Source organism: Mixophyes fleayi, chromosome 7, assembly GCF_038048845.1.
Source record: "Mixophyes fleayi isolate aMixFle1 chromosome 7, aMixFle1.hap1, whole genome shotgun sequence".
Lineage (NCBI taxonomy): Eukaryota > Metazoa > Chordata > Amphibia > Anura > Limnodynastidae > Mixophyes > Mixophyes fleayi.
The window spans coordinates 129,511,818-129,539,775 of record NC_134408.1 but is presented as its reverse complement, the minus strand read 5'-3'; the positions used below and the strand labels follow the sequence as shown (position 1 = coordinate 129,539,775).

General features: G+C 38.9%; 1 protein-coding gene across 2 annotated transcripts in view; it reads right to left on the bottom strand.

Annotated features, from left to right (window-relative positions):
* LOC142098170 (sodium channel protein type 2 subunit alpha-like) overlaps positions 1-27,958 on the bottom strand; it is a 134,925-nt gene that overhangs the window by 58,237 nt on the left and 48,730 nt on the right. For both annotated transcript variants that reach the window (XM_075180735.1, XM_075180734.1), the window contains 7 exons: positions 26,964-27,027; positions 25,844-25,985; positions 23,568-23,774; positions 19,205-19,489; positions 17,998-18,345; positions 15,304-15,436; positions 9,990-10,228 (listed from right to left, as the gene is read on the bottom strand). In XM_075180735.1, the coding sequence (XP_075036836.1) occupies positions 9,990-10,228; positions 15,304-15,436; positions 17,998-18,345; positions 19,205-19,489; positions 23,568-23,774; positions 25,844-25,985; positions 26,964-27,027 (1,418 nt within the window). The remainder of the gene's footprint in view (positions 1-9,989; positions 10,229-15,303; positions 15,437-17,997; positions 18,346-19,204; positions 19,490-23,567; positions 23,775-25,843; positions 25,986-26,963; positions 27,028-27,958) is intronic.

Below are 27,958 nucleotides of genomic sequence, written 5' to 3'. Positions count from 1 at the left end.
CTCAGCTAAACCGTGATAAAAACCTCTGCTAATCCGTGATGAAAAGCTCTGCTACTCCGTGATGAAAAGCTCTGCTACTCCGTGATGAAAAGCTCTGCTACTCCGTGATGAAAAGCTCTGCTAATCTGTGATGAAAAGCTCTGCTAATCCGTGATAAAAACCTCTGCTAATCCGTGATGAAAAGCTCTGCTAAACCGTGATGAAAAGCTCTGCTAAACCGTGATGAAAACCTCTGCTAAACCGTGATGAAAAGCTCTCCTACGCCATGATGAAAAGCTCTCCTACGCCGTGATGAAAGCCTCTGCTACTCCTTGATGAAAACCTTTGCTACTCCTTGATGAAAACCTCTGCTAAACCATGATGAAAAGCTCTCCTACTCCGTGATGAAAACCTCTGCTACTCCATGATGAAAACCTCTACTACTCCGTGATGTAATCTCTGCTACTCTGTGATGAAAACCTCTGCTACTCTGTGATGAAAACCTCTGCTACTCCTTGATGAAAACCTTTGCTACTTCTTGATAAAAACCTCTGCTAAACCATGATAAAAGCTCTCCTACTCCGTGATGAAAACCTCTCCTACTTCATGATGAAAACCTCTGCTAAACCGTGATGAAAACCTCTGCTAAACCGTGATGAAAGGCTCTCATACTCCGTGATGAAAACCTCTGCTACTCCGTGATGAAAGGCTCTCATACTCCGTGATGAAAACCTCTGCTAATCCGTGATGAAATCTCTGCTACTCTGTGATGAAAACCTCTGCTACTCCTTGATGAAAACCTCTGCTAAACCGTGATGAAAAGCTCTCCTACTCCGTGATGAAAACCTCTCCTACTCCGTGATGAAAACCTCTCCTACTCCGTGATGAAAACCTATCCTACGCCGTGATGAAAAGCTCTCCTACGCCGTGATGAAAAGCTCTCCTACGCCGTGATGAAAAGCTCTCCTACGCCGTGATGAAAGCCTCTGCTACGCCGTGATGAAAACCTATGCTACTCCTTGATGAAAACCTCTGCTAAACCATGATGAAAAGCTCTCCTACTCCGTGATGAAAACCTCTCCTACTCTGTGATGAAAACCTCTGCTAAACCATGATGAAAGGCTCTCATACTCCATGATGAAAACCTCTCCTTCTCCGTGATGAAAAGCTCTCCTACTCCATGATGAAAAGCTCTCCTACTCCGTGATGAAAAGCTCTCCTACGCCATGATGAAACCCTCTGCTACTCTGTGATGAAAACCTCTGCTACTCCTTGATGAAAACCTCTGCTAAACCATGATCAAAAGCTCTCCTACTCCGTGATGAAATCACTGCTACTCTGTGATGAAAACCTGTGCTACTCCTTGATGAAAACCTTTGCTACTTCTTGATAAAAACCTCTGCTAAACCATGATAAAACCTCTCCTACTTCATGATGAAAACCTCTGCTAAACCGTGATGAAAACCTCTGCTAAACCGTGATGAAAGGCTCTCGTACTCCGTGATGAAAACCTCTCCTACTCCGTGATGAAAGGCTCTCATACTCCGTGATGAAAACCTCTACTACTCCGTGATGAAAGGTTCTACTACTCCGTGATGAAAGGCTCTCATACTCCGTGATGAAAACCTCTGCTACTCCGTGATGAAATCTCTGCTACTCCTTGATGAAAACCTCTGCTTCTCCTTGATGAAAACCTCTCCTACTCCGTGATGAAAACCTCTCCTACTCCGTGATGAAAACCTCTCCTACTCCATGATGAAAACCTCTCCTACTCCGTGATGAAAACCTCTCCTACTCCGTGATGAAAACCTCTCCTACGCCGTGATGAAAAGCTTTCCTACGCCGTGATGAAAAGCTCTCCTACGCCATGATGAAAGCCTCTGCTACTCTGTGATGAAAACCTCTGCTACTCCTTGATGAAAACCTCTGCTAAACCATGATGAAAAGCTCTACTACTACGTGATGAAAACCTCTGCTACTCCATGATGAAAACCTTTTCTACTCCGTGATGAAAATCTCTGCTACTCTGTGATGAAAAGTTCTGCTACTTCGTTAAAGCCACCGTCTTGCTTCACAAACCTACGCACTTAGGAAGAAATCTAGACCCATCAGCGCAAACTGATGCTGTTTGGGGCAGTAAATTGCCTTTCTTTGGAATAGGTCATAACCGACAGGCAAATAGAATTCAGCTACATATTTAAATGACAGCCATACATTTCTGAGTCCCGTCTTTGACATATTTACAATGGACCACTATTAATTTTTATTCATTTCATTTACTGACTTAAAACATATATTGATGGGCACTTTGTGATGGATTATACATAATGATAAGCTATGGACACATTTGGATACCTCCCAACATTAAAAAGGACTCATGGCCACTGATCTCCAGACTGCAAGACGGCCCCCTACTTCTCTGGCTATCCCATTACTATATTTCGTTGCTCCCAATCCACCCAGGCACATCCATGCAATCCAGGCACGGTATCAAACCAAGGGGTATATTTACTAAACTGCGGGTTTGAAAAAGTGGAGATGTTGCCTATAACAACCAATCAGATTCTAGCTGTAATTTAATAGAGTGCACTAAATAAATGACAGCTAGAATCTGATTGGTTGCTATAGGCAACATCTCCACTTTTTCAAACCCGCAGTTTAGTAAATCTAGCCCCAAGTCTCATTTCTGCCACCATGTGATAAACTCACATATCATGCCTGCCTGAGTTCCCAAACGGGACAACCCTGGAAAGCCTTTAAAATCATAGCCCACTTTTTGTGATGTAAACAGAGCTCTATCAGCCATTTTCAATGTTTGCTCTTATTAGACTAACTGGCATCCAGTGAGTTGAAATAATTTTGTTTGGGTGCTATAGATTTTTCTTTTTAGTTTCCGCCAAACTCAATACAACTATATTATATTTTTATATGTTGTGCCATGATCTATGCACAGTTTTTTTTAAACCAACATGAAACATGTAGAATGTGTTTAGAACAGCCTCTCTGCTGTAGGTAGCTGCCTAATTCCCCCAAAAATGCGTAGACCTCTCATGTGGGTATTTCCAGAGGTAACGCACTAAACGACAATCTGCTTAATAATTTATTGTATCAAAGTACTTGAAAAGGGAGAATAAGCAATGCAACTGACAACCTCAGCCAAAAGAGCGGTTGCTAATTACATGGCACATGAAGTGCATTGCAGTATATTAATTTTTTATAGCTTTGGTATATAACACAAAGCAAAAAACTTTGCTGGCAGACTAGGAATTGAAAACTTCTGTAGAGAATTCTGGATAAACCAGAAAAGTTCTGACATGTATCAAAGACAGATGCCAGAACTTAGATCAAAGATCAGAATCAGTCAAATAATCTTTTACAGCATTATACCACTAGCAATGAGACATAAGTGCTTAGTTATAATGAGTGTGTAAGTTACAGCAACTGTCAATTTTGTCTTTTTAAATAAACATGTGACTGAATCCAGCATCTCACTCATGTTGAATAGACTCTGGTAGGATTAGGCTAATTATGGGGTGACAGATACCAATATGCCCTGAAAGCTGGAGGTGTTTGTACTTAAATCTGTCAAGCCTTGCTTAGCACAGTCTACATTGTAAATGATGTATACAAATTATATCTATGCCGGTTGAAAGCTGGCATGTTTATAAAGCTTATTAGATGGATAGATGGGTCATTTATGGACCTGCAAAAATGCAAAACTATTGCACATTTTAATTTGTACAAATGCATCTATTTTTTTTTGCTATATGCATATGGATAAAGCATGTTTGTTTTAGACAAACAGTGCCTGTCACTTGGGTAATCGTACCATTTGCCTAGAAACACGCCGCCCTGGCCTTATTAAACAAGGGAGCATCAATGGTTAACAAAATAGCTGGATTGAGGCACGTGAGGAAATTGGGAGCAAACTCCATGGGTCATAGAGTGCTTGATTGTGTTACATGTGTAAAACAATTGTGTTCTATATGTACTTTGAGTCATTCCACCCATCCATATTCTATTGGCAAGATTCTTTCTAGTGATTATTTGATTTAAGAATGAAATGTGTACGTCACCTTAAAGACTTATCTACAATCACATTTGAGCTTCCCTATTAGTGAATATAAACAATTTTCTTCTAAAATTCTACTTGTTGAAATTACATTTATATCTACACATGACTGTAGGAGTGACAAATTTGTATTTTTAGTGTTCACATTGGTTTTTAAGAGCTGGCACCTTGTGACCCAGGGGGCAAGTTGTTCATGTACCAGCATCACCAGCTATGTTTTTAAAATAACAGGCTAGTAATGGATGGAATGCAGAGGTTCATGTAACGGATGGAATGTTGGTTCATGGTTCTATTTCCTTTCCTGAAGCCTTGTGGTGAACTCAACTATATAATGGTTCATATGGATCTGTGACATCAATTAAAACAGACATTTTTAAAAATAATTCCTGCCATAGCTGATAATTGTGTCAGTGCTAGCCCTTATCTATAAATACTAGATAGACCAGAGGATTTTGGAGGGCAGAATTTTATGGCAAGGTATGCAGCGCTTGTACTTTACTCAACTCCTTTTCTGGACACAATCCCTGCCAGATGGCTGCACCAAGCTGAGGTAAATATAGAGGAAATGTGCCACTCCTTCCTCCGCATTTGCCTTACTACCTAGACCCTGTCATACTTATAGCCTAGTCAGAATTATGAAAATAATATATTACTGTTGTCCTGATCTATTACTAATATAATAATGTAACACTTCATAATAATTATTTTACATTTTTAGGGTTAAATTTATCAAGCTGCAAGTTTCCGGCAGCTTTGAAAATTGGAGATGTTGCCTATAGCAACCAATCAGATTCTAGTTATCATCTATTTAGTACATTCTACAAAATGACAGCTAGAATCTGATTGGTTGCTATAGGCAACATCTCCACTTTTCAAACCTGCCGGAAACTCGCAGTTTGATACATTTACCCCTTAGTCTTCCTCCAGACATGTGTTACTGTGATGGATACGGTCTTTGCCCTGAGTTATGCCAACTTGGATATTTTAAATAACAACCCTGTTTTCTCATGTATTAGGTTTTATAAGAGATATATTGATGACATTTTGATGATCTGTAAGCAAGTTTAGAGCATTTTGGAAATGTTATGGGTTTTATTCATGATAACAATTTTAATTTCAATCTAATCCAATCTAATTTTACAAAAATAGAACACCAGAGAATCAACTGCGGTGGTCACATAAACTCTAATCCCAGAGGAATATTCTGACAGCTACTTGCACTATTCAAGTTGCCATCTGGATAAATGGTGTCACAGGTTGTTACAATGATTAAAAGAAATTGTACCAGAATGGAAGGTTTTAATGAACAGTCTGTAATACATGGGCAAAGATTTAAAGATAAGAAATACCCTACACCACTCATTAAAAAAGCCCTTATTCCATCTGAATGGATAGGTAAATTTTTTTAAAATATAAAGAAAGAACTCTAATTTGTGATGTAGTTTAATTCCTCAGAGAAAGGATATTAGTAAACAATGAGATATAATTAAAGGAGACCCTGTTATAGGGCTCGTTATACCAGATAAACCTTGATTGATTTTTAAGAAAATGCAATCTTTTAAGGACGTTGTAGTTCCAAGCTGCCTTAGTTAATCAACTACTGACAAAACTAACCGGTTAGGGTCTAAAAAAACAAAAGGACGGTGGCTTAGTGGTTAGGACTTCTGCCTTAAAGCACTGGGGTCATGAGTTCAATTCCCGACCATGGCCTTATCTGTGAGGAGTTTGTATGTTCTCCCCGTGTTTGCGTGGGTTTCCTCCTGGGTGCTCCGGTTTCCTCCCACACTCCAAAAAAACATACTGGTAGGCTGCTAACAAATTGACCCTAGTCTGTGTGTGTTTGTGTGTTAGGGAATTTCGACTGTAAGCCCCAATGGGGCAGGGACTGATATGAGTGAGTTCTCTGTACAGCGCTGCGAAATTAGTGGCGCTATATAAATAAATGGTGATGATGATGAAGGATGTTTTAAATGTAAGCACGTCAATACATGGATTCACATTTTACTACTTTTATGCTACCAAATGAACTTTTAAAATTGAAAGTTTTTATAATTGCAATAGTACACCAGTTATTTATTTGTTACAATGCCCATGTACCTTTAAATACAGTATATTGGCAAAATCAAAATATGCTTAGAAGAGCATACAAATAACATTCTGTAATAACACATTTTGCTTTAAATCATTTTAAACTATACCACCAATCAGACATTCAATTTTTCATTTGATCTCTAACTACTACAGTTCCCAGGAATGGGCAAGACATCACGTATAATATTTTAACCTCTAGATCTCTTCTTTACATTACTAGTGATTTGTAGTCAGTACATTAAATGCTATAAAAAATGTTAAACTTGGAAAACTGGCAACATGACCTTTTCACAGAAGTGCAAGCTTGTACAATGCAGTAACCCATAGCAACCCTTCCAAAATATTTTTAAAATAGTCTACCTGGCACTAGACGGATCAAAGCCATTTGTTGATTGCCACTGCAATACGTATGAAGATAATTAATAGGTACCAGATAAAATAAAAAGGTCCACATAATTATTGTAATTTGTGACATTTATAATGTGAATTCCATTTTTTTTTATCTAACATAACTGCACCTATATATTGGCCCTAAATTTTTCATCTCTGTGTGCCAAGGGATTGTCCCTTCCTGGAAGTTTAAGTGCACGACTAAAAAGGTGATGTTATAGAGTTTACGAAGTACATATTATGAAGATTTAAAGATTTTTATTTTTCAGAAATGCATTTCTTTTAAAGTACATATTTCTTGTAACGTACATATCATGTGAAAGCTAAACAATGACACGAAAACATCAGTGGCAATGAATGAAGAACATTTGATGTATCAGATATTGTCGTGCCCAGCCCCCCTAAATGATAGGAAACACTTATGGAAACGATTTTACAGGTAATTGGGCTATATTTACTAAGCTGCGGGTTTGAAAAAGTGGGGATGTTGCCTACAGCAACCAATCAGATTCTAGCTTTCATTTATTTAGTACCTTCTACAAAATGACAGCTAGAATCTGATTGGTTGCTATAGGCAACATCCCCACTTTTTCAAACCCGCAGCTTAGTAAATATAGCCCAATTGTGTGAAAAGGAAGAGTTGCCCGTAAATACCAACCAGACTCTAATTTTAGGTTTTCAAAAATGGCAGCAAAATCTGATCTAGATCATAAATGGCCCACAATACTGGATTGCTTTCCAATGCTGTGCTTGTATCTGTCTCCATATGAAACAATGCAAACAGACACCGCATATGTGTTGCAATAGATTTGTAGCCACCACAAAGTTGCTTTTGTAGCCTTATCTTTATACCTCTGTGCATGTTCCCCATCTACATGATTTGCATACGGTTTAACCCTTAAAGGACTATTCAACAATATAAAAAAAACAGTTCTCATTCCGCTGTACTTGTCTGGTGGAGGTCAATCCCCTAACCCCTCTTCTTCAATTAGAATAACCCCTGATGAAATTGAGCCTTAACAGAGGGCCTGGTGTGAAGAGTTTGCAACAGCAAATTGCAATGTTTTCCACAATTGCTTCACGCCATGGTATGATAACATTTATAAAGCACAGGAACCCCTCGCCACCATGCTGTGATTTTGTTTATGTGTCAGATATTTTTCTTCCTCCTGTTTAAATATGTCCTTTGACTTGTGGAATAATGAGTTGACTGATCTTTAGCAGCTATGATCTAGCCTCATCATTAGCACTGAATAACTTAAACACTACTGCTACAAAATTGTGGGGCTAAGTGATTAAATTGTAAAGTCATATAATGGTGCAATATAAAAATTAGATCTAAAAGCACACACTGTAGTAACATTCTTCATTGACAATTAAACATAATTCTTCTTCATTGATATTCTTCCTTCCTCGGTGCACAGCAGCAGTTTTACAAGGCAGCTACAAGATCTGTCATATAAGCACTTTTTGTCTTGTTACATGTTATATCTAAAGGTGACCTCAGTCACTGTAAAGCAAGACATTGATTTTAGCATTTCTTTCACAGCATGGGTTAATATAGTTTCTGTAATAGCTTTAAGGCATAAACCACAAAGCATCAGTGCTTCATTTTATGGATGCTAGCAGTGCCATTCCTCTGGGATGTAAGCTCTCACGAGCAGGGCTTTCTTTCCTTGTGTTTTCCTTTCTGCCCATTGCATCTTCTGCCCTATCCTCTAGGCCTGTTTCCTTGACCCTGTTTCTGGATCCATGTTTCTGGTGCCCATGGTCCAGGGTACAGGTTTATTTCACACTGGCACTACTTGTCACTTTATGCCCAATGTCGAAAAGGTAGTTGTTCTACAATTCTATGTACTCTGTTTATTTGTATCTGTTTGTTGATTTTGTAACTATGTATTGTGTAACTACATACTATTCATAGTTTATGCAATGTGTAATTTGTAAGTGTGCTGTTCATCCCCCTATGTACGGCTGTCTAGACCCTTTGGGGCCCCTTATAAATAAAAGATAATAATAATAATAATAATAATAATAATAATAATAATAATAATAATAATAATAAAAAGCTCAAATGCCTCTAAAAAATAAAGGGTTACATTACAGGGATTTTACAAAGATTAATAGTTTCTATAGGTGGGTTTCTCGAGAACATGGCTGCATTACAAAAAAAAAAAATACGACAGCTTAAAACATACTGATCAACTAAAACTAGCATGCCTCTGTCTAGACATTTACACAATGAAGAGTTGTGAGAGTTTCCAATGCAATGCAAATTAGGTCTTTATTCTCACTTTTGTGGATATTTCTGTTCAATAATAGACATCTGAACTTCTTCAATTGTGCAGAGCTCAGCTTCAAGCATTCTGCAAAGTCAGATCTTCCACTGTGTGAATAGACAACTGTACCCGCAATCCCTGAAACACTTGCAGCTTGTTAAATCGATAGATCAATAAATGTCTTTCTTAATTTAATAATACAGTTTGCAACCTTTGCAATTATTCTATGAAAAAATACTCATTTATTTAGTCACTTGCTTAGGTCGGATGGAGGAAATACTGGCCATAGAATGGGAGCTGTCTCTACGGAGTCCAGAATTATTCCCCCATGGACCCTACTATGCTCTTCTGATCATGCGCGGGGGCCGTGAAACCCTTATGCTTTAGTTTCAACATCATAATGGATAATAAATTTGAAGCAATTTCTCTACTGCACTAGGTCTGGGTCTCCTCTGACCTACATGGTATAGGTTGATGCTTGGGCTTCTGCTCAGGAAACACTGGGCAGTTTGTGAATAATTATATTATGAGGCTGTCAGATATCTGACTACAGTGATGTCACACCAGTGCGTCAGAAAGATCACATGACTTCACTGAGCTGTTGTTAAAGACACTTGGATGGCTAGTAGTTGGCTTAGCCAACTCCAACTTTAACACATGGACACCCAGGAAGTAGCTGCTGTTATGCACTTACTGGCTAAAGGTTTTTCTACCACTATTCAATTCATCTCACGTCTGAGTGTACAGAGTCACTGAGAATCAATTGTATGGACTGTATGTTTTCATGTATGTTTTACAATATTTAGAATGAGTAAGCACTAAATTATATATTTTTATATGTGTTTTCATTTTAACCATCCTGTTGTTCTGAATGTCCAGGACATTTGTGTTCCCTCCATTCAGTCTTTAGTTCATGCCTTTTCTAGCTTATATTACATTCTAGGTTTGTGATGACATCCTCCAACTTTCATATATAACCTGGGTTTTCTCTGGCTAGATAAAATTTTCCAATAAAATTTGACCTACGGTCTACAACGTGCCTGAACTGCAGGTCTGAAACAAAAAGACTATAGAAGCACTCAACACACGTACAAATAAAATGAATTGCAAAACATTGATCACACATAAAAACATTTTAATAAATCAATATGCTCATTAACTATAAAATGATAACTTACCAGGTTTCCAACAGTTAGCACGTTACTAAATTCTTCAGTTATGGGATAGTGTTCCATTGCCATAAATAATGTGTTCAAAACAATGCAGATTGTAATCGCAAGATCAACAAATGGGTCCATTACAATAATATTAACAATACGCTTTATTTTCAGCCATGTGTCGGAACAGTCCCATATCAGGTAGGTGTTGGCAAATTTGGTCCAACACGGTGGACATTTTTGCCTGGATTCTTCCAATTCTGTGGAACAGGTTAAAGAAAAAAACAGCTAAATTACAAAATGTCACGCTAATGTTGAAACACCACTGCATATTTTGGTAGCTGCGTGTAGAATCTCCCCTTACTAAGAAATGCTGCACAGGACGGTAGAAATGAAAAAAGCTGCTGCAGTATCACTTGTGACCAATAGGTGGCGATAGGTCGCAAATCAACGTTCCAATACTTATTAGACTCTTGTGGACTTTTGTATTTGTATACTATTTTAAGACACAGCCAATGTATACTGTCACCACGCTATAGAGGTCATTTCTTAATTGCAAAATGGCAGCAACACAGCCACAAATCACATCGCTATCATAACACTGTCAATCTAGGAGTGGGATTTTACTGGGATTTCCAAAAACAACACAAACCAAGACTGAAGGGGTGAACACCAAATATATTTTTGGGTAGTATAGGCTATTTGGATTTGAATATCATCTCTATGCCTGTCACTGATTCATACCCAGCCCCATGCTGGTTGTGTCTTCATTCACTACGACTGTGTGGTCTATATATATTTTAACACTTCTCCCCAGTAACATAGTCAACAACCCTACAAGATATTACAAACTATACTTACTCTAATAAGGCTCACGCTAAGCAACAGCACAATTGCTAGTATAACCTGTATGGAAATCTATGGTTCAGGAAAGTCAAATACTGACCCGCCAGAAATATAATGCAGGCTTGTTAGATTCTAATAAAACAGTATCCAACAGTTACTTTGCTGAAATTTCCTTCTCCACCAGTATTATCTCCTCTATATTTAATTATATTATATTACATGTTTATAAAAATAAACCATGTATTTATTTGTTACGTTTACATATTGTTATATTGTTATCCATGCTTCTTTATTAAGTTTACATATATTTATATTTTCTTATCCATTGCATGTATAGTACATGCCCAAAGTTTATACATTGTACATGTATAGATATAGTATCTCATACTTCATACACCTGATACATGAGTTAATCCTGAGTCGATTTTAAGACGATTAAAATGTAATCAGAGGCAGGTTATAGGGCTTATTTTCTGTTTGCTAGCTCTTTGGTGAAAAAGGGGTTTAGAGATGGAACAATCCTTTACACTAAAGTAATACATACATGTTAATTATTAGAAAGAAATTGGAAACACACAGTAAATATTACATAAATGAGCCAGTGGGACATTCACAAAGAGGTTTAACAAGCTTATTAGAACTGAAGATAGTGTAAGATTGAAGAGATTCTATTTACACAGAGCAAACATCTTGTACCATGATCAATTGGATGGTAAAACGTGTCATACTTATTAATTGTTCAAAGAACAGAAAACCATGAAAACTTAAGGAGGTAAATTTATCAAACCTTTTAATCAGGAAACGTGGAGGTGTTACCCATATCAACCAATCAGATTGAAGCAATCATTGTCTAGAACAGTGTTGGCTGACCTGTGACAATCCAGGTGTTGTGAAACTACAAGTCCCAGCATACCCTTCCAGCAATAAGCTGCTATATATATTGGCAAAGCATGCTGGGACTTGTAGTTTCACAACATCTGGAGTGTCACAGGTTAGCCAACACTGTTCTAGAACGTACTATATTAGAAGCTGATTGGTTGCTATGGGGAACACCTCCACTTGCAGAAGATTAGCTCATCCACTCACCTCAGTTTCACATACAAGCAGTGTGTGCTGTATACTTATGTCTGTAACAGCTTGTGTGTGCCATGTACCGTTTATAATTCCAAAGCATAACGCACATATTGCTTTTGAGGTCTTTTGCCTATTTCTGCTCATTCTGATTAAATGTAATTAATTCCTTCCTTGCATGCTGATGTCACCCCTGTAAGCACCTTCTACGCCAACTGCCAACTGTCCCTAATTTCCAAGGGAGAGTCACAGGTTCTATACATTTGTCATTGGAAGTTATTGCCCTGGAAATGTCACTACTTTTCAAAATGAACAGGACAGTTCCTTTAATTCAGTATGTAAAATGCATTTTTTTCCATTCTGGTCTTATTCTCTGGGCCTTTCAAGTCCTCAGATACACCAGATACACCAGTACAGCAGCACAGTGACTCTGGAAATTATTTTAAAATGTTGTCAGCTATGTGTGTGGTCTGCACCAGCTTGTAAAGTGCAGTGCTGGGTTGTAATCAGTGTTATACTCTGCTATATCGTTGCATTTATTGTTCGGTAGCCAGAGACAGGGCAGAAATGCAGTACAGAGAAAAATATCAGTGACAGACAATCAATGATCTCTTATTCCAGACCTCATTTCTGCCCTGTAAAGGCAACCGATCTATCAATATATATACCATTACATGGGGTCCAGCTGGAGAGGGGAGGAGAAGAGAGAGACGGGAGTAGAACGAGGGGGTCAGTGGATGACAAGGAGATCTTTCCTGGCTGTGAGCATCTATACACTTACTATTCTGTTCTAAGTACATGTAAATAAAATATGAGGTCAATCCCATTAAAAACAAACAACAACATGCTGAAATACAGGCATAGTTCCTATGCAGATTCCTGTTCATTTTCAATTATTAGCATAAACAATAAAACGGTTAATAAACGGTGCGTCAGTTATACAAGCACAATAAAATAGTTCACATACTGTGCTTTTGCTTCCCTCTCGAACATGTTGAAATACAACTCCCTACTCAATGCACTATATATACCCTGCAGCTCACACATGGGGAACCATTATGAAAAGTGATCCACTGGAAGACATAAGTCACAGGAACCAGTCAGATTCTAACTCTATTGTCGTTTAGAAGATTAACGCACGTCTCACTGGTTGCTATGTGTTCCAGCACATTTTGCCCTACATATCGGTTGTTAGACTCACTTCCTGTAATACATTATGGTTATCTGAAGTCAATCATTTCAACTATACATCCAACATATCCAATAAACCATCATCAACAGTCCTCTACATCCCAATAACTTATTATTTTTACTGCAACAATATAACAGTTATAATATTTACATTTATTTGTCTTCTCCATGCACTACTATGGAAGCCTCTCTTTACCGCTGCAGATACTTGGGGAAGAGGACTCAGGGAAGATGTCTAGCTGTCCCACTGCTACATGACAAGCTGTGCGGTAGAATGACCGCTAGTCTAGTGGCGGAGGTTCTTACAATCACAGGGAAGCACCTGACATTTACTGGGGGCTCCTCACTGGTCCAATTGTGGAGAATGTTATTAATGTAGACTGGAAGTGCAGAGGGCAGCACTAGTGGTGGGGATAGACTAATTCCTTGGGGTGAAGAAAAGACCTAGGCATACAATTAGGGGCTATTTTTTTTACATTAGCCCCCACATCACAAAAGGCCTTTTATTTCTTTTCGGTAACTGGACACCTATTAAACTGAACCAGTATATTTCACTGCTTGTCACTTTGTTACCGCCAGATTTTTCAATTTACTGCAGAGGTTAAATTTATCATGTGTCACTAGTCATCACTTGTTTTCTGTCTAATAAACCACGCATGGTTTGATAAGCAATGCTAGGCTTCCTGTGTGCCATTAAGTATCTGCTTCATTTAAAGTGTAAGTCCACCCATGAGGACTGTTGGGGAAAACTCCCCTTTAAGAGAAAAGTCTTCAACAACTGATATCTGCTAGAGAGTGTATATAGGCAATGGTAGAAGTTAGGCAGAGGTTTATATTTATAAAGTAGACCCTGTCGGTCTAATATGTCTTGTTAAGTTAAATTAAAAAGTAGACATACCCTTCAAGCTACACTTGTGCAACCTATGGGTGAAGGATCCATATTCTGTTTTGAGGGGACACGTTTTTGGGTCGCAGACCAATGGCACACTAACACTTTGGGTCCAGAACAATGGAACACTGACACTTACAAACCGAGTGCAATGGTGCCTTGACAATCGGAGTTCCAGACTCTACTTGTCAGATGCATTCTAATGGAAACTGACTCTTTGGGGTCCCAGATCAATGACTCACTATCACTTAGGGTCCAGTTCTATGGCACACTGACATATCTGGTCCCAGAACAATGGCACCTTTACAATTGGGATCCCAGTACAGTTGGGGGTCCAGCATAATGACACACTGACAGTTGGATTTAAATATCAATGGCACATTGACACTTGGGTTCCCAGTGCAATGGCACATTGACACTTGGGTTCCCAGTGCAATGGCACATTGACACTTGGGTTCCCAGTGCAATGGCACATTGACACTTGGGTTCCCAGTGCAATGGCACATTGACACTTGGGATCCCAGTGCAATGGCACATTGACACTTGGGATCCCAGTACAATGGCACACTGACACTTGGGATCCCAGTGCAATGGCACATTGACACTTGGGATCCCAGTGCAATGGCACATTGACACTTGGGATCCCAGTGCAATGGCACATTGACACTTGGGATCCCAGTGCAATGGCACATTGACACTTGGGATCCCAGTACAATGGCACATTGACACTTGGGATCCCAGTACAATGGCACATTGACACTTGGGATCCCAGTACAATGGCACATTGACACTTGGGATCCCAGTACAATGGCACATTAACACTTGGGATCCCAGTACAATGGCACATTGACGCATGGAATCCCAGTACAATGGCACATTGACGCATGGAATCCCAGTACAAAGGCCCATTGACACATGGAATCCCAGTACAATGGCACAATGACGCTTGGAATCCCAGTACAATGGCACATTGACACATGGAATCCCAGTACAATGGCAAATGAGGGTTGGAATCCCAGTACAATGGCACAATGATGCTTGGAATCCCAGTACAATGGCACATTGACACATGGAATCCCAGTACAATGGCAAATGACAATTGGAATCCCAGTACAATGGCACATTGACACATGGAATCCCAGAACAATCTCATCCAAAGAAATGTTGAGTTCCACTGCTTTAAGTTTACATCCACATTCACCCTACACATAAATAACTCACATACGATTACAGTAGAGAAAACACAAACTTTACAAACGTTTAAACCTACAATTATGCTTCACACTGGCCAATGACCTGGTCAGTTTTGTTAATAAAGTAAATGTGTGTAAACAGTACCTTCCATTGTGTTGGTCAAATTGCTGGCTATACTCAGTGCTCTTTGTCTCAAAATAGGATCTTCCAAAAAGTCCATGGATACATGATATGAACTTAACCTTCTTTTCCTCAGCTCGTTTTCTGTATTGGTACCCTAAAAATAAAATACAAGTTACTAAAGATGAATTTATTATTTGTTATATGAAATCTATAAAATTGTTCTTGCTGCATCATGCATCATGCGACTTAATGTATCTAGTCTGCAATGTCCAATTATCATTACTGAATTATATTTGGCCTCTATTTTAAGCAGTTGCATTGCCTACTACATGCCAAAGCCTCTTTAATTTCCTATGGCGCAGTACTGGAGAGCAGTTTACAAAATAAAATGTGGCATGCCACACCCTTGTGCAACAGGGTTTGAAAACTAGATGTGTTGCTGCATCATTGCTACTTGTCCGAAGCACAACTGGGCCTTAAAAGTGTGCATATTGCGTGCACAGAGTGGGTTCCATTCATTGTTTGTGCTGAAAGATAATTCATGAGACTACAGCCTATCAAATCATTAGGAGTTAGTCACATTACTTTGTGACCTTGAACCAGTAATGTCACTAGTTCCTAGTAAATGGACAATCTGCAGTCTGACAAATACTGGTTCACCTCACAAATAGCTGCCTTCAGGAAGGTGACATGTACAATCGATCCCCCTATAGAATTTGAAACCATCACCCATTCAGGATTAAAATGGTTACTAAAGATATTGAAAAGTTTTACATTAAACCAGACCTATCAACGTGGCCTGTTTTTATTGTCTGATAGACAATGTTCTGCTCCCGTTTTCCCACTTTTTCATCCAACTGCAAGATCCTGAACTGAATTTGGCATCTGATGTTAAAAACACCTCTAAAGGCAATTAATTAATTAATTCAGTCCACGATATTGCAGTTTATAACTTAATGGGGGGAAACAAGAGCAAAACAGTAGGCATGTTTATAAATAAGAATTTAAGAAGTGATGTCTACATCTTTTGTGAGACTATGTTCTCAGGATGTAAGGAAATCACATTGATTGATATCACCGTGTGCACTTATTAATAAGGTAATTCAGGTAACTAGTTTCTACATGTCATGGATTCTTTCTATATACTGGACACTTGTGCAATCTATCTTGTCCCAATCTGTCTACTGATACCTGATTCAATGTGCGCTGATTTTGATCATTGAAAAAGTAGGGATAAACATGATACAATATCAGGCCAAATTGATTGACCCTGATCATATTTACCAAACATGTTTCACCATATGTAGCCGACTTAAATGACAACCCCAGGCTTCTTTAAAAAAAACAAACAACAATCTCCAAACAGATAACACTGCAAGGATCATACCCCCTGAAGTAGTTCCTTGTAGCCATGCTTGCTCTACTCTACAGGCAGTGACTGGAGAATTGTGAATTAGAGTAGGTCTGTAGTCAGGGCCGGATTAAGGGAATAGAGGCCTCCATAGCCCCGTGAGGCCCCCGAGCGCTTACCTGCTTCCGTTGTTCTGTCACTCCCTGTAGTGCTCCCGCGGTGCGCAGTAATCTCCTTACTGAGGAGACCTTGTGAGAGTGAGACTATGACTCATAGTCTCACTCTCACAAGATCTCCTCAGTAAGGAGATTACTGTGCCTCGCAGAAGCACTACAATGACAGCAGGCAGCTAACAGCATAACATTTGCTGTTAGCTGCCAGCCATTCTCCAGCTGACAGTCGGAGCCGGGGATGCCCCCAACCCAATCAATGCCGGCAGGCCCCCCAGATGCCTGAGGCCCCCCAGATGCCTGAGGCCCCTGGGCTCTAGCCCAGTTAGACCTCGGGTTAATCCTGTCCTGTTTGTAGTCAAAATGTGCCCTAGAATGCCAGGATAACTTCCAGATGCTGAAAATTCTAAGAAAGTTCTCTCTAAAACACAATTATCCTGCCTGCAGAGTAGGGCAAGTAGGATGCAGCCATGGGAGAGCACCTCAAGAAATGGAGGAGTGCAATGTCCGCAGGGGAAGGGGTAATAATTCTATTCCTCAAATGGATGATAATGGAGGACAAGAAAAATAATGTGTATTGATTAAATACCCCAAGATCATAGGCTGCATTTTGCATTTTGATTCATACTGGAAAGGGCATTTTACGACAATTTTTGTTACTGAGAATTTTTAGCTAAGGCACAGGACAATTGTTTAATGGTTCAGGAAATCCGCAAAGAAGGCCCAAGCTGTTTATGAATCATCATCTTAATCATCTACTTTGTTCATAGAAAGTTTGCAATAAACCTGTGATATGTGCATTTTCCTACAACCTATAGAATTCTTTTCTAGTTCAGTTTAGAAAGTGAAAATGAAATTCTGATGACGCTATTCTTCTGTGGGTTATAATATATTGGTGCACCATGTTATTAAATAATAACTGTTAATATACGCTTATTAACAGCCACTACCACTGTTTAAAAGCTGTTATACCATACCTTGTTAGTTGAACATAGGATTAGTGTACTTTAAGAGATAAGTAATTATACCATGTGCTGTTAGTGTATTATAGGCATTGCAAAAAGCAGTCACATTCAAAGCTTGACCAACCAAATATCAAGTGTTCCTGATGGAAGCACTCCATAAAGGCTACCATGCCTAAACTATATGAAACTTCCTTACATTGTCATCAGAAGCTGGTTTATCTATTATCACCTCTGGCAGAAGTAATCCAGCAGGCGATGTTGGAGCTGATGGACCACCCAGCAGAGAGACTACTCCGTTGCAATCCACCGTGCTGTGCATCTTGCCATTGACCGGAAGGACTGGCAGAGTCCTTGATGCCTTGCTGGCTTGGCTTATATTGCTGTTCCGCCTTTCTCGGTGTCTGTGAGGCACAAACAAGGAACCTCTCCTGCTCTCGTTGTCCTCAAAAGTGCTGTGCTCATCATCGGCGAAGTCATTTTCCGACCCCACGTCTTTCCCTCGGCCTCTGAAGCTAAATAGGCTGGCTCTACTGTTGCGCCTTGGTGAGAAGAGGGACTCTCGGACACTGAGTAGAGACTTTTAAATGAAAGAAAATAAACAATTATTTATGTTAGCAAAATTCAATTATTTACAACACAGCTGTAATTTAGAAATGTCAAAAAACCATCATGTTCATTACTTAAATTAATATCCTCCAGTGAACCCCACCAGGGTGCCAGATACTTCAAGTGTACATAATTTGTATTATGAAGTGTATAATATCTATTGATATTGGACATTGAAAGGATGAAATCAATTTTATTTCAAAATTGGTTTAAGTTATCTTAAGTATTTTAATGTAACATAAGGGTCATCTATCCCCAGGTAAAGGAAAATTACAACCTGACAAGTATTATGTATCATTGATTGGGGAGGGATATTATACCTTACAGTTTGGAGAACATTTCTTTTTGCCAACATGAAAGTGTTGCCGTGGTGATGATTATCGTGTAGTACAATTTAATATGATATAGATTGCAATCATACAACCTTATTGTACCATGTACCCCTTATTACGGTATAATGCTGGTGCTATAAAAATACATGTTAGTAATAATAATAATAATAAGGAATATATACCAAGTAGTCACTATTGTGCTTTGCGTACCCCTTAAAATATGTAAACTTATTTCAGGGATCCCCAACTTTGTCTTCAAAGGCTTAAAAAAAATAAACATTCTAATTTGTATTGTATATGTTTTATTCATTAGTTATATATTAAACAATTATTTTAAGCTTAATTTCACCCGTGGAAATACCCCTTGTATCCGTCAATACATACCTGGGGGTACAGGTACCACTGATATAGTGCATTCACAGACTTACAATGGAGAGACTGCTGTTTTCTTTACCACCATAAAGATATGGAAGACAATGAAGACAAGAGGTGCAATACCTGATGGGGTGACGAGTTCTTGTCATTCGTTAACCTCATCCCTTCTAGGAAACGGAACTTTTTCAGGCTGCTTTCAGATGTGGACTTGTGGAACTTTTCACCATCGCCCTTCTCGTCTCCTTGCTCTTTTTGTTTCCTTTTCTTTCTCCTGTTTCTCCTTTCCTTGGCACTTTTTGAACTTAACTTTGATGCTTCAGATGAACTCTCTGAGAGTCCCCCGTAACCAGTCCCACCGCTAAAGTCTCTGGAATCATTTGCCGCCTCTTGTGCTGCTGCTGCCGCTGCCTGGAATAAGACCAAGAACAATTTACAACTTTGGCACAAAAAAAAAGGTTTTCATATACTGTGTGCGGGGATTCAATAAGCCGCAATATTCTGAGGAACTTTTACTGTTACTACGGTAATAATCTCCACTCAGTCTTCCTCGCAGTTCTCTGCCGCGTCTCCTGCGAGACACTTTGCGGCTAATTGAATTCCCCCATAAGTGTTAGGATGGCAGAATCAAAGTTGCCACACATATTTCAATAATATTATTATTATGCAATATTATTTTTACACTAGAGCTAAAAATAAACTGTATTCCAGCCCTGTAAGAAATAGCAGGTAAAAACTGTTCTTAAAGCAGCAATTCCACATAGAATTTTTTTTTTTCTTTAAATAGCTAGTAAAGTACCTTTTAAGCATGCATCTGAGCATGCACCATTTTACTTAACAATCCTCCTGCAACACTGGCTTTCTACACCTCCCTCACATGATCTTTCGACATCCCACAGCTGACTCCAAGGATGGATCGCTGATCTCTAGATTCAGATGAGCAATAGTGTTTAGTTTTAGTATTAATTTTAGTTTTAGTTTAGTTTGAAGTTATACTGGGATGCTTTGCCTAGTTTTCCTCAGCCGCTCCGGCTTTTCAGCTGGATGGTGTATAAATTTCTGTACTGTTTTTGTATATAATGGAAAATGTGGATGACTATTCACTTCCTGGGACTCTCACTGCTCATATGCTTATACAGTTCCCTTTCAGGATCAGTGGATCCCTTGGCAATTGGAAAACATTCTATTTTTTGTTTTTTTCAATACCACAATAAAAAATATTATTGGGGAAAAAAACAATCCTCCTACAAATCATTATCTCCTTTTCAAAAGCTCTCTGGTTAGCAAACAAAAATGACTGCCAGACACAGTCAGCTTCAAAGATACCGGCTCACAGCTCTGCAAGTCATGTGCTTTCAGATGGAGAGGAGAAAGGATGTCAAAGTGCACAGAGTTCAGAGAGTCGTTCCAAAGCCTCTCTGCTCAATACATGATGGGGTAAATGTATCAATATGCGGGTTCTTAAACACCCACGTGTTCAGCCTCTTCCTCGATTAAATTTCAAGCGGCGCTGCATTGTAAAGGGTTAACTTCCCTTTACAATGCAGCGCCGCTTGAAATTTAATCGCGGAAGAGGCTGAACACGTGGGTGTTTAAGAACCCGCATATTGATACATTTACCCCCATGTGTCATGTGACTGTGATTGCCATGGTAGTCCAGAATCATAAATCATTAATAGTAGCTTAAAGAAAGGGAAAGAAACATGCGAAAATGGTAACATAAAATACCAACATTATTATTATAGCCTGCCACAGTCTTTTATGTTTTCATGGGATTGCTGTTTTACAGAGGTAATATATTCATAGGCTAAGTGCAGATTGCTGCTTCTGTACACAATATTCCAGGAGAAATTTGAAATAATGAGTACAGAGTTAAGTGGCAGACAGAGTGACATTTGATTGGTTGTGATCTCAGACAGTCTTCTCTGGCTCACAACCAATCAGATGCTGCTCTCTGAACACACTGAACACCTTTTCCTTTGAAAAAAGCAGCGATCAGTATTTTTCAATAAGAGAGTATACAGTCCCTTTAAGAATATATCTAGAGAATAAAATCATAGCCTGGCTTAAACTGGATCAGACTAAATAAAAAATGCAAGACTTTATGGTCTATAACGCACTACCTATATTGTCTGCTTAAGTAACATTGACTTTTTTCAACTATTTACTAATTGATCTGTTTCTTGTTTCTCGCTTCCACTTGCGGCTAGTCCTTCCCTACTGCAAATGAGTACAAGGAAGTGGATTAGACGGTTATTTCAGTAATGCCTAAAGGACAAATTCAAGGACAGGAAAAAAAATGCACAAAAAACATCAACGTGATTTTACTTACGGATGATACTTGTCTGTTGTTTGAATGATCTGGAGATTTTCATAGTATTTCTTTAAGTTTTAGGTTCGGCGGCTATTTTTAATATATGTTCTGAAGAACAATTTTTCCTGAATGCAGGAATCAATTACGTAATCACGTGACATTATCGTAAGCATTACTTATGGTGAAATCAATATATTATTTTTAGTTCTCTTCTTTCTGAGTAACAGAAAGCTATCCTCACGTCTGCACATTTGCACTTCTGTACTGTGTTATTAAATCCACCCCACTGTTACTACTCCTTTATAACAGATGGAGGCTAGTTCAGTATGCTAAAGCCATGTATCAAATTTATATATGGCGTATTTTATCTGGAAATCCATTGTCCAGAAAGTATCATATACACACACATGATAAATTGTCTCCTCCTACCATATCTGTGACGAGCACTGCTAAATAAGTATTGGGGAAAGGAATAGCAAGGGCAATTGAGAAGACAGGGATATTTCGCAATTGGAATATTTTAGGCACCACACACCAAATTATGGGGAATAAACATACAGACAAATAATGCTCTGGTGAGTATTAAATTATGCCTAATATATATATATATATATATATATATATATATATATATATATATATTATATATACACATTAGAGATATATTTTATTAAAAATGTACAGAAAAATAAGTAAATCCTATTGTTACTTTTTTTCCTTTTTAAGCACTGATTTAAAAAATGTAATTAAATACTGCATTTAAGGAACTTTGTTATTATTTAATGTGTTTTGTCCATCCAGATAGTGGAGGGAGGGAAGCGGAACATTTATCACGATAGTGGAGGGGGGGGGGGGGGAGCGGAACATTTATTATGATAAGGGAGGGGGAAGGGGAACATTTATTATGATAGAGGAGGTGGAAGCGGATCATTTATTATGATAGGGGAGCAGAATATTTATTATGATAGGGGCTGAGTGGAACTTTTATTATGATAAGGGAGGGGGAAGGGGAACATTTATTATGATAGTGGAGGGAGGGTAAGCGGAACATTTATTATGAAAGTGGCGGGGGGGGGGAGCGAAACATTTATTATGGTGAAAGGGGAGCGGACCATTTATTATGGGGGAGCAGAGCATTTACTGTTATGAGAAGGTGAGGAGGGGGGGGAGCATTTATGTGACGGGATGGTGAGGGGGGCGCTGGGCATTTACTATGATGATGGGGGGAGTGGAGCACGTACTGTGATGAGAAAGGGGGAGGAAGGGGGAGGTCAATCAATGTGATGAAGGAGGGGGTGCATGTACTGTGCAGTTGGAGAGGGGACGTATGTATGGTGAAGAGGGAAGGCGCATGTACAGCAAGGAGGGATGAGGGGGGGCCCTACCAGATTAATTAGTACTGGGCCCCACAGATTCTGATGGCAGCCCTGATTCATGGGTGAGCTGGCAAGGGAACGGGGGGGGGGACGGGGACAAAAGACCCTAGGTGGCTTGTTTTTCAGATGTCGCTCAGCACATAGGGGGACAGGTCTTCCTGTTATAAACACTTTAAATAGAAACAATGTGGCTGTTTAATTTTCGTGCTAGACTCTGTACCAACAGTAACGTGGCAGATTTCCTGTAAAGGCTTTAGTAGCTGATATAGATGCAGTAGCCATAATTATCCTGAAAGAGGACACAGCTGCCGGCTTAAGATCTGCTACCTCTGCATTCTTACCCATAATATCCTGGTAAAGTTCCAGTTTGTATGAACTTCGCCTTATACAGAGATGTATGACAGCACAATTCGGCAATATCAGTTTGGCAGGAGCCTCACATCATTAATCTATGCTGTTGTTAACATTTAGATGCACAGATTCACTACAAGTTTGTCTAGTTCCTCCCACTTTAAACTTACCTACACCTGGTCACTCAGCAATTGGCCGAGCTGAATTAACATGTTCTGCAGTTAACATTCCAGTTCTGTGATTGGTTACACATTGTTCTAGGCCCTCCCACTTCATTTCTTGCTCCACTGTGTGTACCCAGTTATAATGAATGAATGCAATAGGATTTTTGACCCTAGTCAAAAGCATCTAAGTATGTAAGGGATTGCTGACAAACACTGCCAGTTCTGCACTCTAGGCCATAACCAGGTATACCAAATAAACAAACGGTTGTTTAAAAATATATTACCTGGATGTCTTCCTGATGCTTCCTTAGTTGCTCCATCATTTGCTGAAATTCTATCTCTTTTTGCTCAGCTTCTTCTAAGGTTGCCTGATTCTGCTCTTCATAAGCCATGGCAACGACGGCCAGGATCAGATTGATCAAATAGAAGGAGCCCAAGAAGATCACCAGGACGAAGAAGATCATGTAGGTTTTGCCAGCAGCTCGCAGGGTCTAGAAACAAATTTTATCATTTTTAATTTTACAATCAAAAGTGACCAACAAACAGACCGTCGATACAGTCCCTAACATGCCGCTCATCTCATGCTTAGTGGCAACTGGGATTCGGCTGTTTATAATACCAGCCCAGGGGCAAACGCAGGATTTGTAGAGAGGGTTTTCCACACCACGCCACCAGTGGGCGTGACCAGCATGCATGGGGGCGTGGCTATAATATTAGACAGTGCTTGGCTGCTCTCCAACTCTTCCAATCCCTATAATATACATGGGCAATGCTGCGTGCACTGCTACTACCTTTTCCAGCAGAGCCGTGTGAAGCGGGGGCAGGGTCCAGCCACCTCAATTATACAGTGCCCCAGGCCTGGAGGGGGGTTTCCATGCACTAGGAACCTCCCCCCCCCTCTCGGTTTGCCTATGCAGCCCAGCAATTGACAAGCAGCACTTTACCTGCCTTAAAAGTACAGCTTGTCATTTTCCTTAAGGTCCACAGACAACCAGACTGTGTATAATACTCAGCAAATCAAGCAGTGACAGCGGAGACCACCAAAATGGGTTTCCTGATTTTTAATTGGAACTTAGAATTTAATGCTATAAAGTTGAAGAATCAGAGTAAGAGACAGTGGAGCGCTCAGCACAGTTCTGCCATTTCCTGAATGCTTGCAGCACTTGGTATGCATTTCAAAAAAAGTCATATAATTCCAAAACCTTTTAAAAATGATGATTCATCATAAGAATGTGTTGGAATCTGCATACTGTAGACTAGCTGACAAACACTGATGTGGAGAATAACACAGACACACACACATACTAACTTGTTTTTTTCCCACAAACTGTTCTCACATGGAAGACAAATCTTAACTATTTTATGAGAACTGGACCAAAAGTACGTCAAGCTGCTAATTAAAAAAAAACTAAAACTTTTTTCAAGCAGATTTGGGTGGCCCTTCTTAGTTAAATGGACACCTCCACTTGTAATATTGTCACTTCGCCCTTGATTGCACCTTGCGACATGGCAATGACATCACACTGATGACATGAAAATAATTTCTGTTAGTCCTTCTTTCCTTGTGCTCCAGCATGATGTCAATGGCACATATCGATATTCAATTAAGGTCAATTACAAACCAGCAAACATGCAGTGCTAAAGCCATATTTCATTGGTTTTACTCAATTTCACTAGTTTTCAAGGGAAAGATTCTGACTTAGCTCGTCAAGAAGAGGACATCGGTGGAAGAGCAAAATTGTGCTCCTTTTGATGGGAGGAGATGGCAGATCTAAATATTCCTTGCAGAACGTGTGCTACCTACGTAGAGCTACTTATACTGGGCCCAAATGAAAAAATGTGATTAAATGCAAGATAAAACAAGATCAAATAAGGTGGTAAAAACTACACATTTAGGCCGGGTGATATCAGCTTTATAAGTGGCTTGAAAGCATTTTTACGACCGCAAAATAACTTGTCCTTGGAAATGCCAAAGAGTTTGGGCACTGGTTGTTATTTTTAAAGGGATGTCTTTTACACCATTCATGCACACTTATATGGGAAAACACAATTGTATACATTTAAAAGCCAATTTAATAAAGACATTAAAATGTAGAAATGTGACATGGAAAATAAAGAAGGTCATGGCTTGTTTAAAAGATGAATGAGGCTCTAATGAGCAGTATTTTAGGAGAAAATGTAAATGTTGTAATTAATTAAGGAAGATGTCCAAAAGTGATAGAAGGCAGTACCTTGAAATGAAACATTTCTTATTAATATCCAAAAATCTTGTATGTACCAACTTTGGACTTCTATGGGAAGATTTATCAAACCTTCTAAAAGTAAAAGTGGTGGTGTTGCACAAAGCAACCAATCAGATTCTAGCTCTCATCTTTTAGAATGTAGTAGATAAATGCTAGCAAGAATTTAATAGATTGATATTGGCAACACCTCTGTCTGTCCTTTTTAGAAGGTCTGATAAACCTACCCCATATTGTTAAATATGTAACCGTATGTAACTCTTATCATTTATATTAGAAAGTCGTAAAAAGTGCAACTTTAGAAAATTATTCATACTCACCAGTTGATAAAGGTTCTCCCAGTAATCCTGAGTCATCAGTCGAAACAGAGACAAGAAGGCCCAGCTGAAGGTATCAAAGCTTGTATAGCCGTAGTTTGGGTTCCTCCCAGTTTTCAAACACACAAACCCCTTTGGGCATTGGCTAAATAAAATAACATAAATATTTTGTTGTAAGAAAATCCCATTGTTCATTTCACATGCTCATTTCCAATAGTCACATATATGCATTCCATGGAACATTCATTATTAGTTTTCTCAAGAATCCAGAGATTTTATAGCGCCAGCGGATACTGGGAGCCTCGATGTGAGGTTTTAAGGGGTTCTTTAAGCTTCCCTCTGAGTTATTCCTACCAACTCTTTACTTACCCCTTATTCTATATTTTCAAAGGGATGCATGACACCAGATGCTGAATAACTGCTTTTGCTAATTAATGCTAATTATTATTATAGCAGCCATGGAACTGGCACTGGGGGGGCATACTGCCTACTGGCAATGGTAGGCACATTAGCACTATACTGCCACTGGAGAGCATGCTAATAATGGAGTGCATATTTCACACTAGCACTGTAGTATATACTGAATTGGGAGGGCATACTACCACTTAGTGACATACTGTATACTGACACTGGGTAAATTTGGGGGCATTCAGCCACTGGAGAGCATGCTACCAGTGGTAGAAACACTTCATACTAGCACTGGGGCAAATACTGCCCTGACACTGAGGGGTCATACTAGCACTGATGCCCATACTGCCTACTAGGGGGGGAGACAATATACAGTCATGCCAGGAATATGTTATGCTAGGCAATGGAGGTTTATTATATTGGGGGAGTTACATAACTAAAAGGGGTGTGGTATAGCAAAATAGGTGTGGCCTAAACATTTGTGCGCTATATGTACTCTTTTTGTCTTTCGACAATAGTTGTAGTTGATAACTCTGTTTGTAATTGAAGAGTAATGAGGTAACATGATTTATATGTATACAGTATATATCTAGTATATATCGCCGTTGATATTGTGTACATATACAACAATTAATAACGTGAATGTTCCTTTTAAATAACTTATTTTGTTCACAAATAATTATATATATGCATATATATAAAATGTTTTCCTTACCCAGCATCAGTGCTGTTTCCACACAGAAGGGCATCTTTCTGCCCAGCCAAAAAATAAAAATTCTCTGTTTAGAAAGAAAGATTATATTTTTATTAATATTAGTAGAATAAAGTATTCACAGAGGTAACATATTTGATCAGTAACAAATGGGACATGTTTATAAACCTCAACATAATTTCCTAATGCGGTTCTAACTTGTGTTTGTTAAAATTCACGAAAAAAACTGATCTAAACTTTTGTTTGATTTGAAGCACATTGTACCAGTTCTTTTTTCGGTACAGACATATATACATATATATATATATATATATATATATATATATATATATATATATATATATATATATATATATGACTGACATATCTTGTTTTCTAATATGTTTTCTAACTTTTGAAAAGTACATCCATGAAGAACGGAGTTATATATACAGCGTAGGTCCCGATCAGCATGTCGATTCCTGTGTACACACTATTGAAATTTTAAGCAATTTACCGTCAGATCTGTGCTCTTCACCTGTCATAACCATCAACTGAAAAGTTCCTGACTCTGCACACCCCATAGAGATCTATAGACACTGCGGTCGTTAGTGCCTACACACTGCAGAATCGGAACGACATCCTTCCATCGTTGAATGAGATTTTTAGTTCAGTATAAAAATCTCGTTCAACGATACAATGGGCTTTGGAGCGATAATCGTTCATTGTTGTAGGGTACACACTCCTGTGATATGGGGCCAATCGGTTGTTTATCATCTGATTGGCCTGATAATCGGTTGAAAACACTGTAGTGTGTACCCAGCCTTAGTGGTAAAAGGGACTGGATTTGAGCTTCCACACTCAGCAACAGGATTCCCCCATTTTCTTGATAACACTGAGCATCCCACTTCTACTTGGTACAGCAATATAAGCATGGCACTCACTCATCATCATCATTTAATTATAAAGCGTCAGCAAATTCCGTAGCGCTTTACAATTCCGTATCGCTTTACAATATT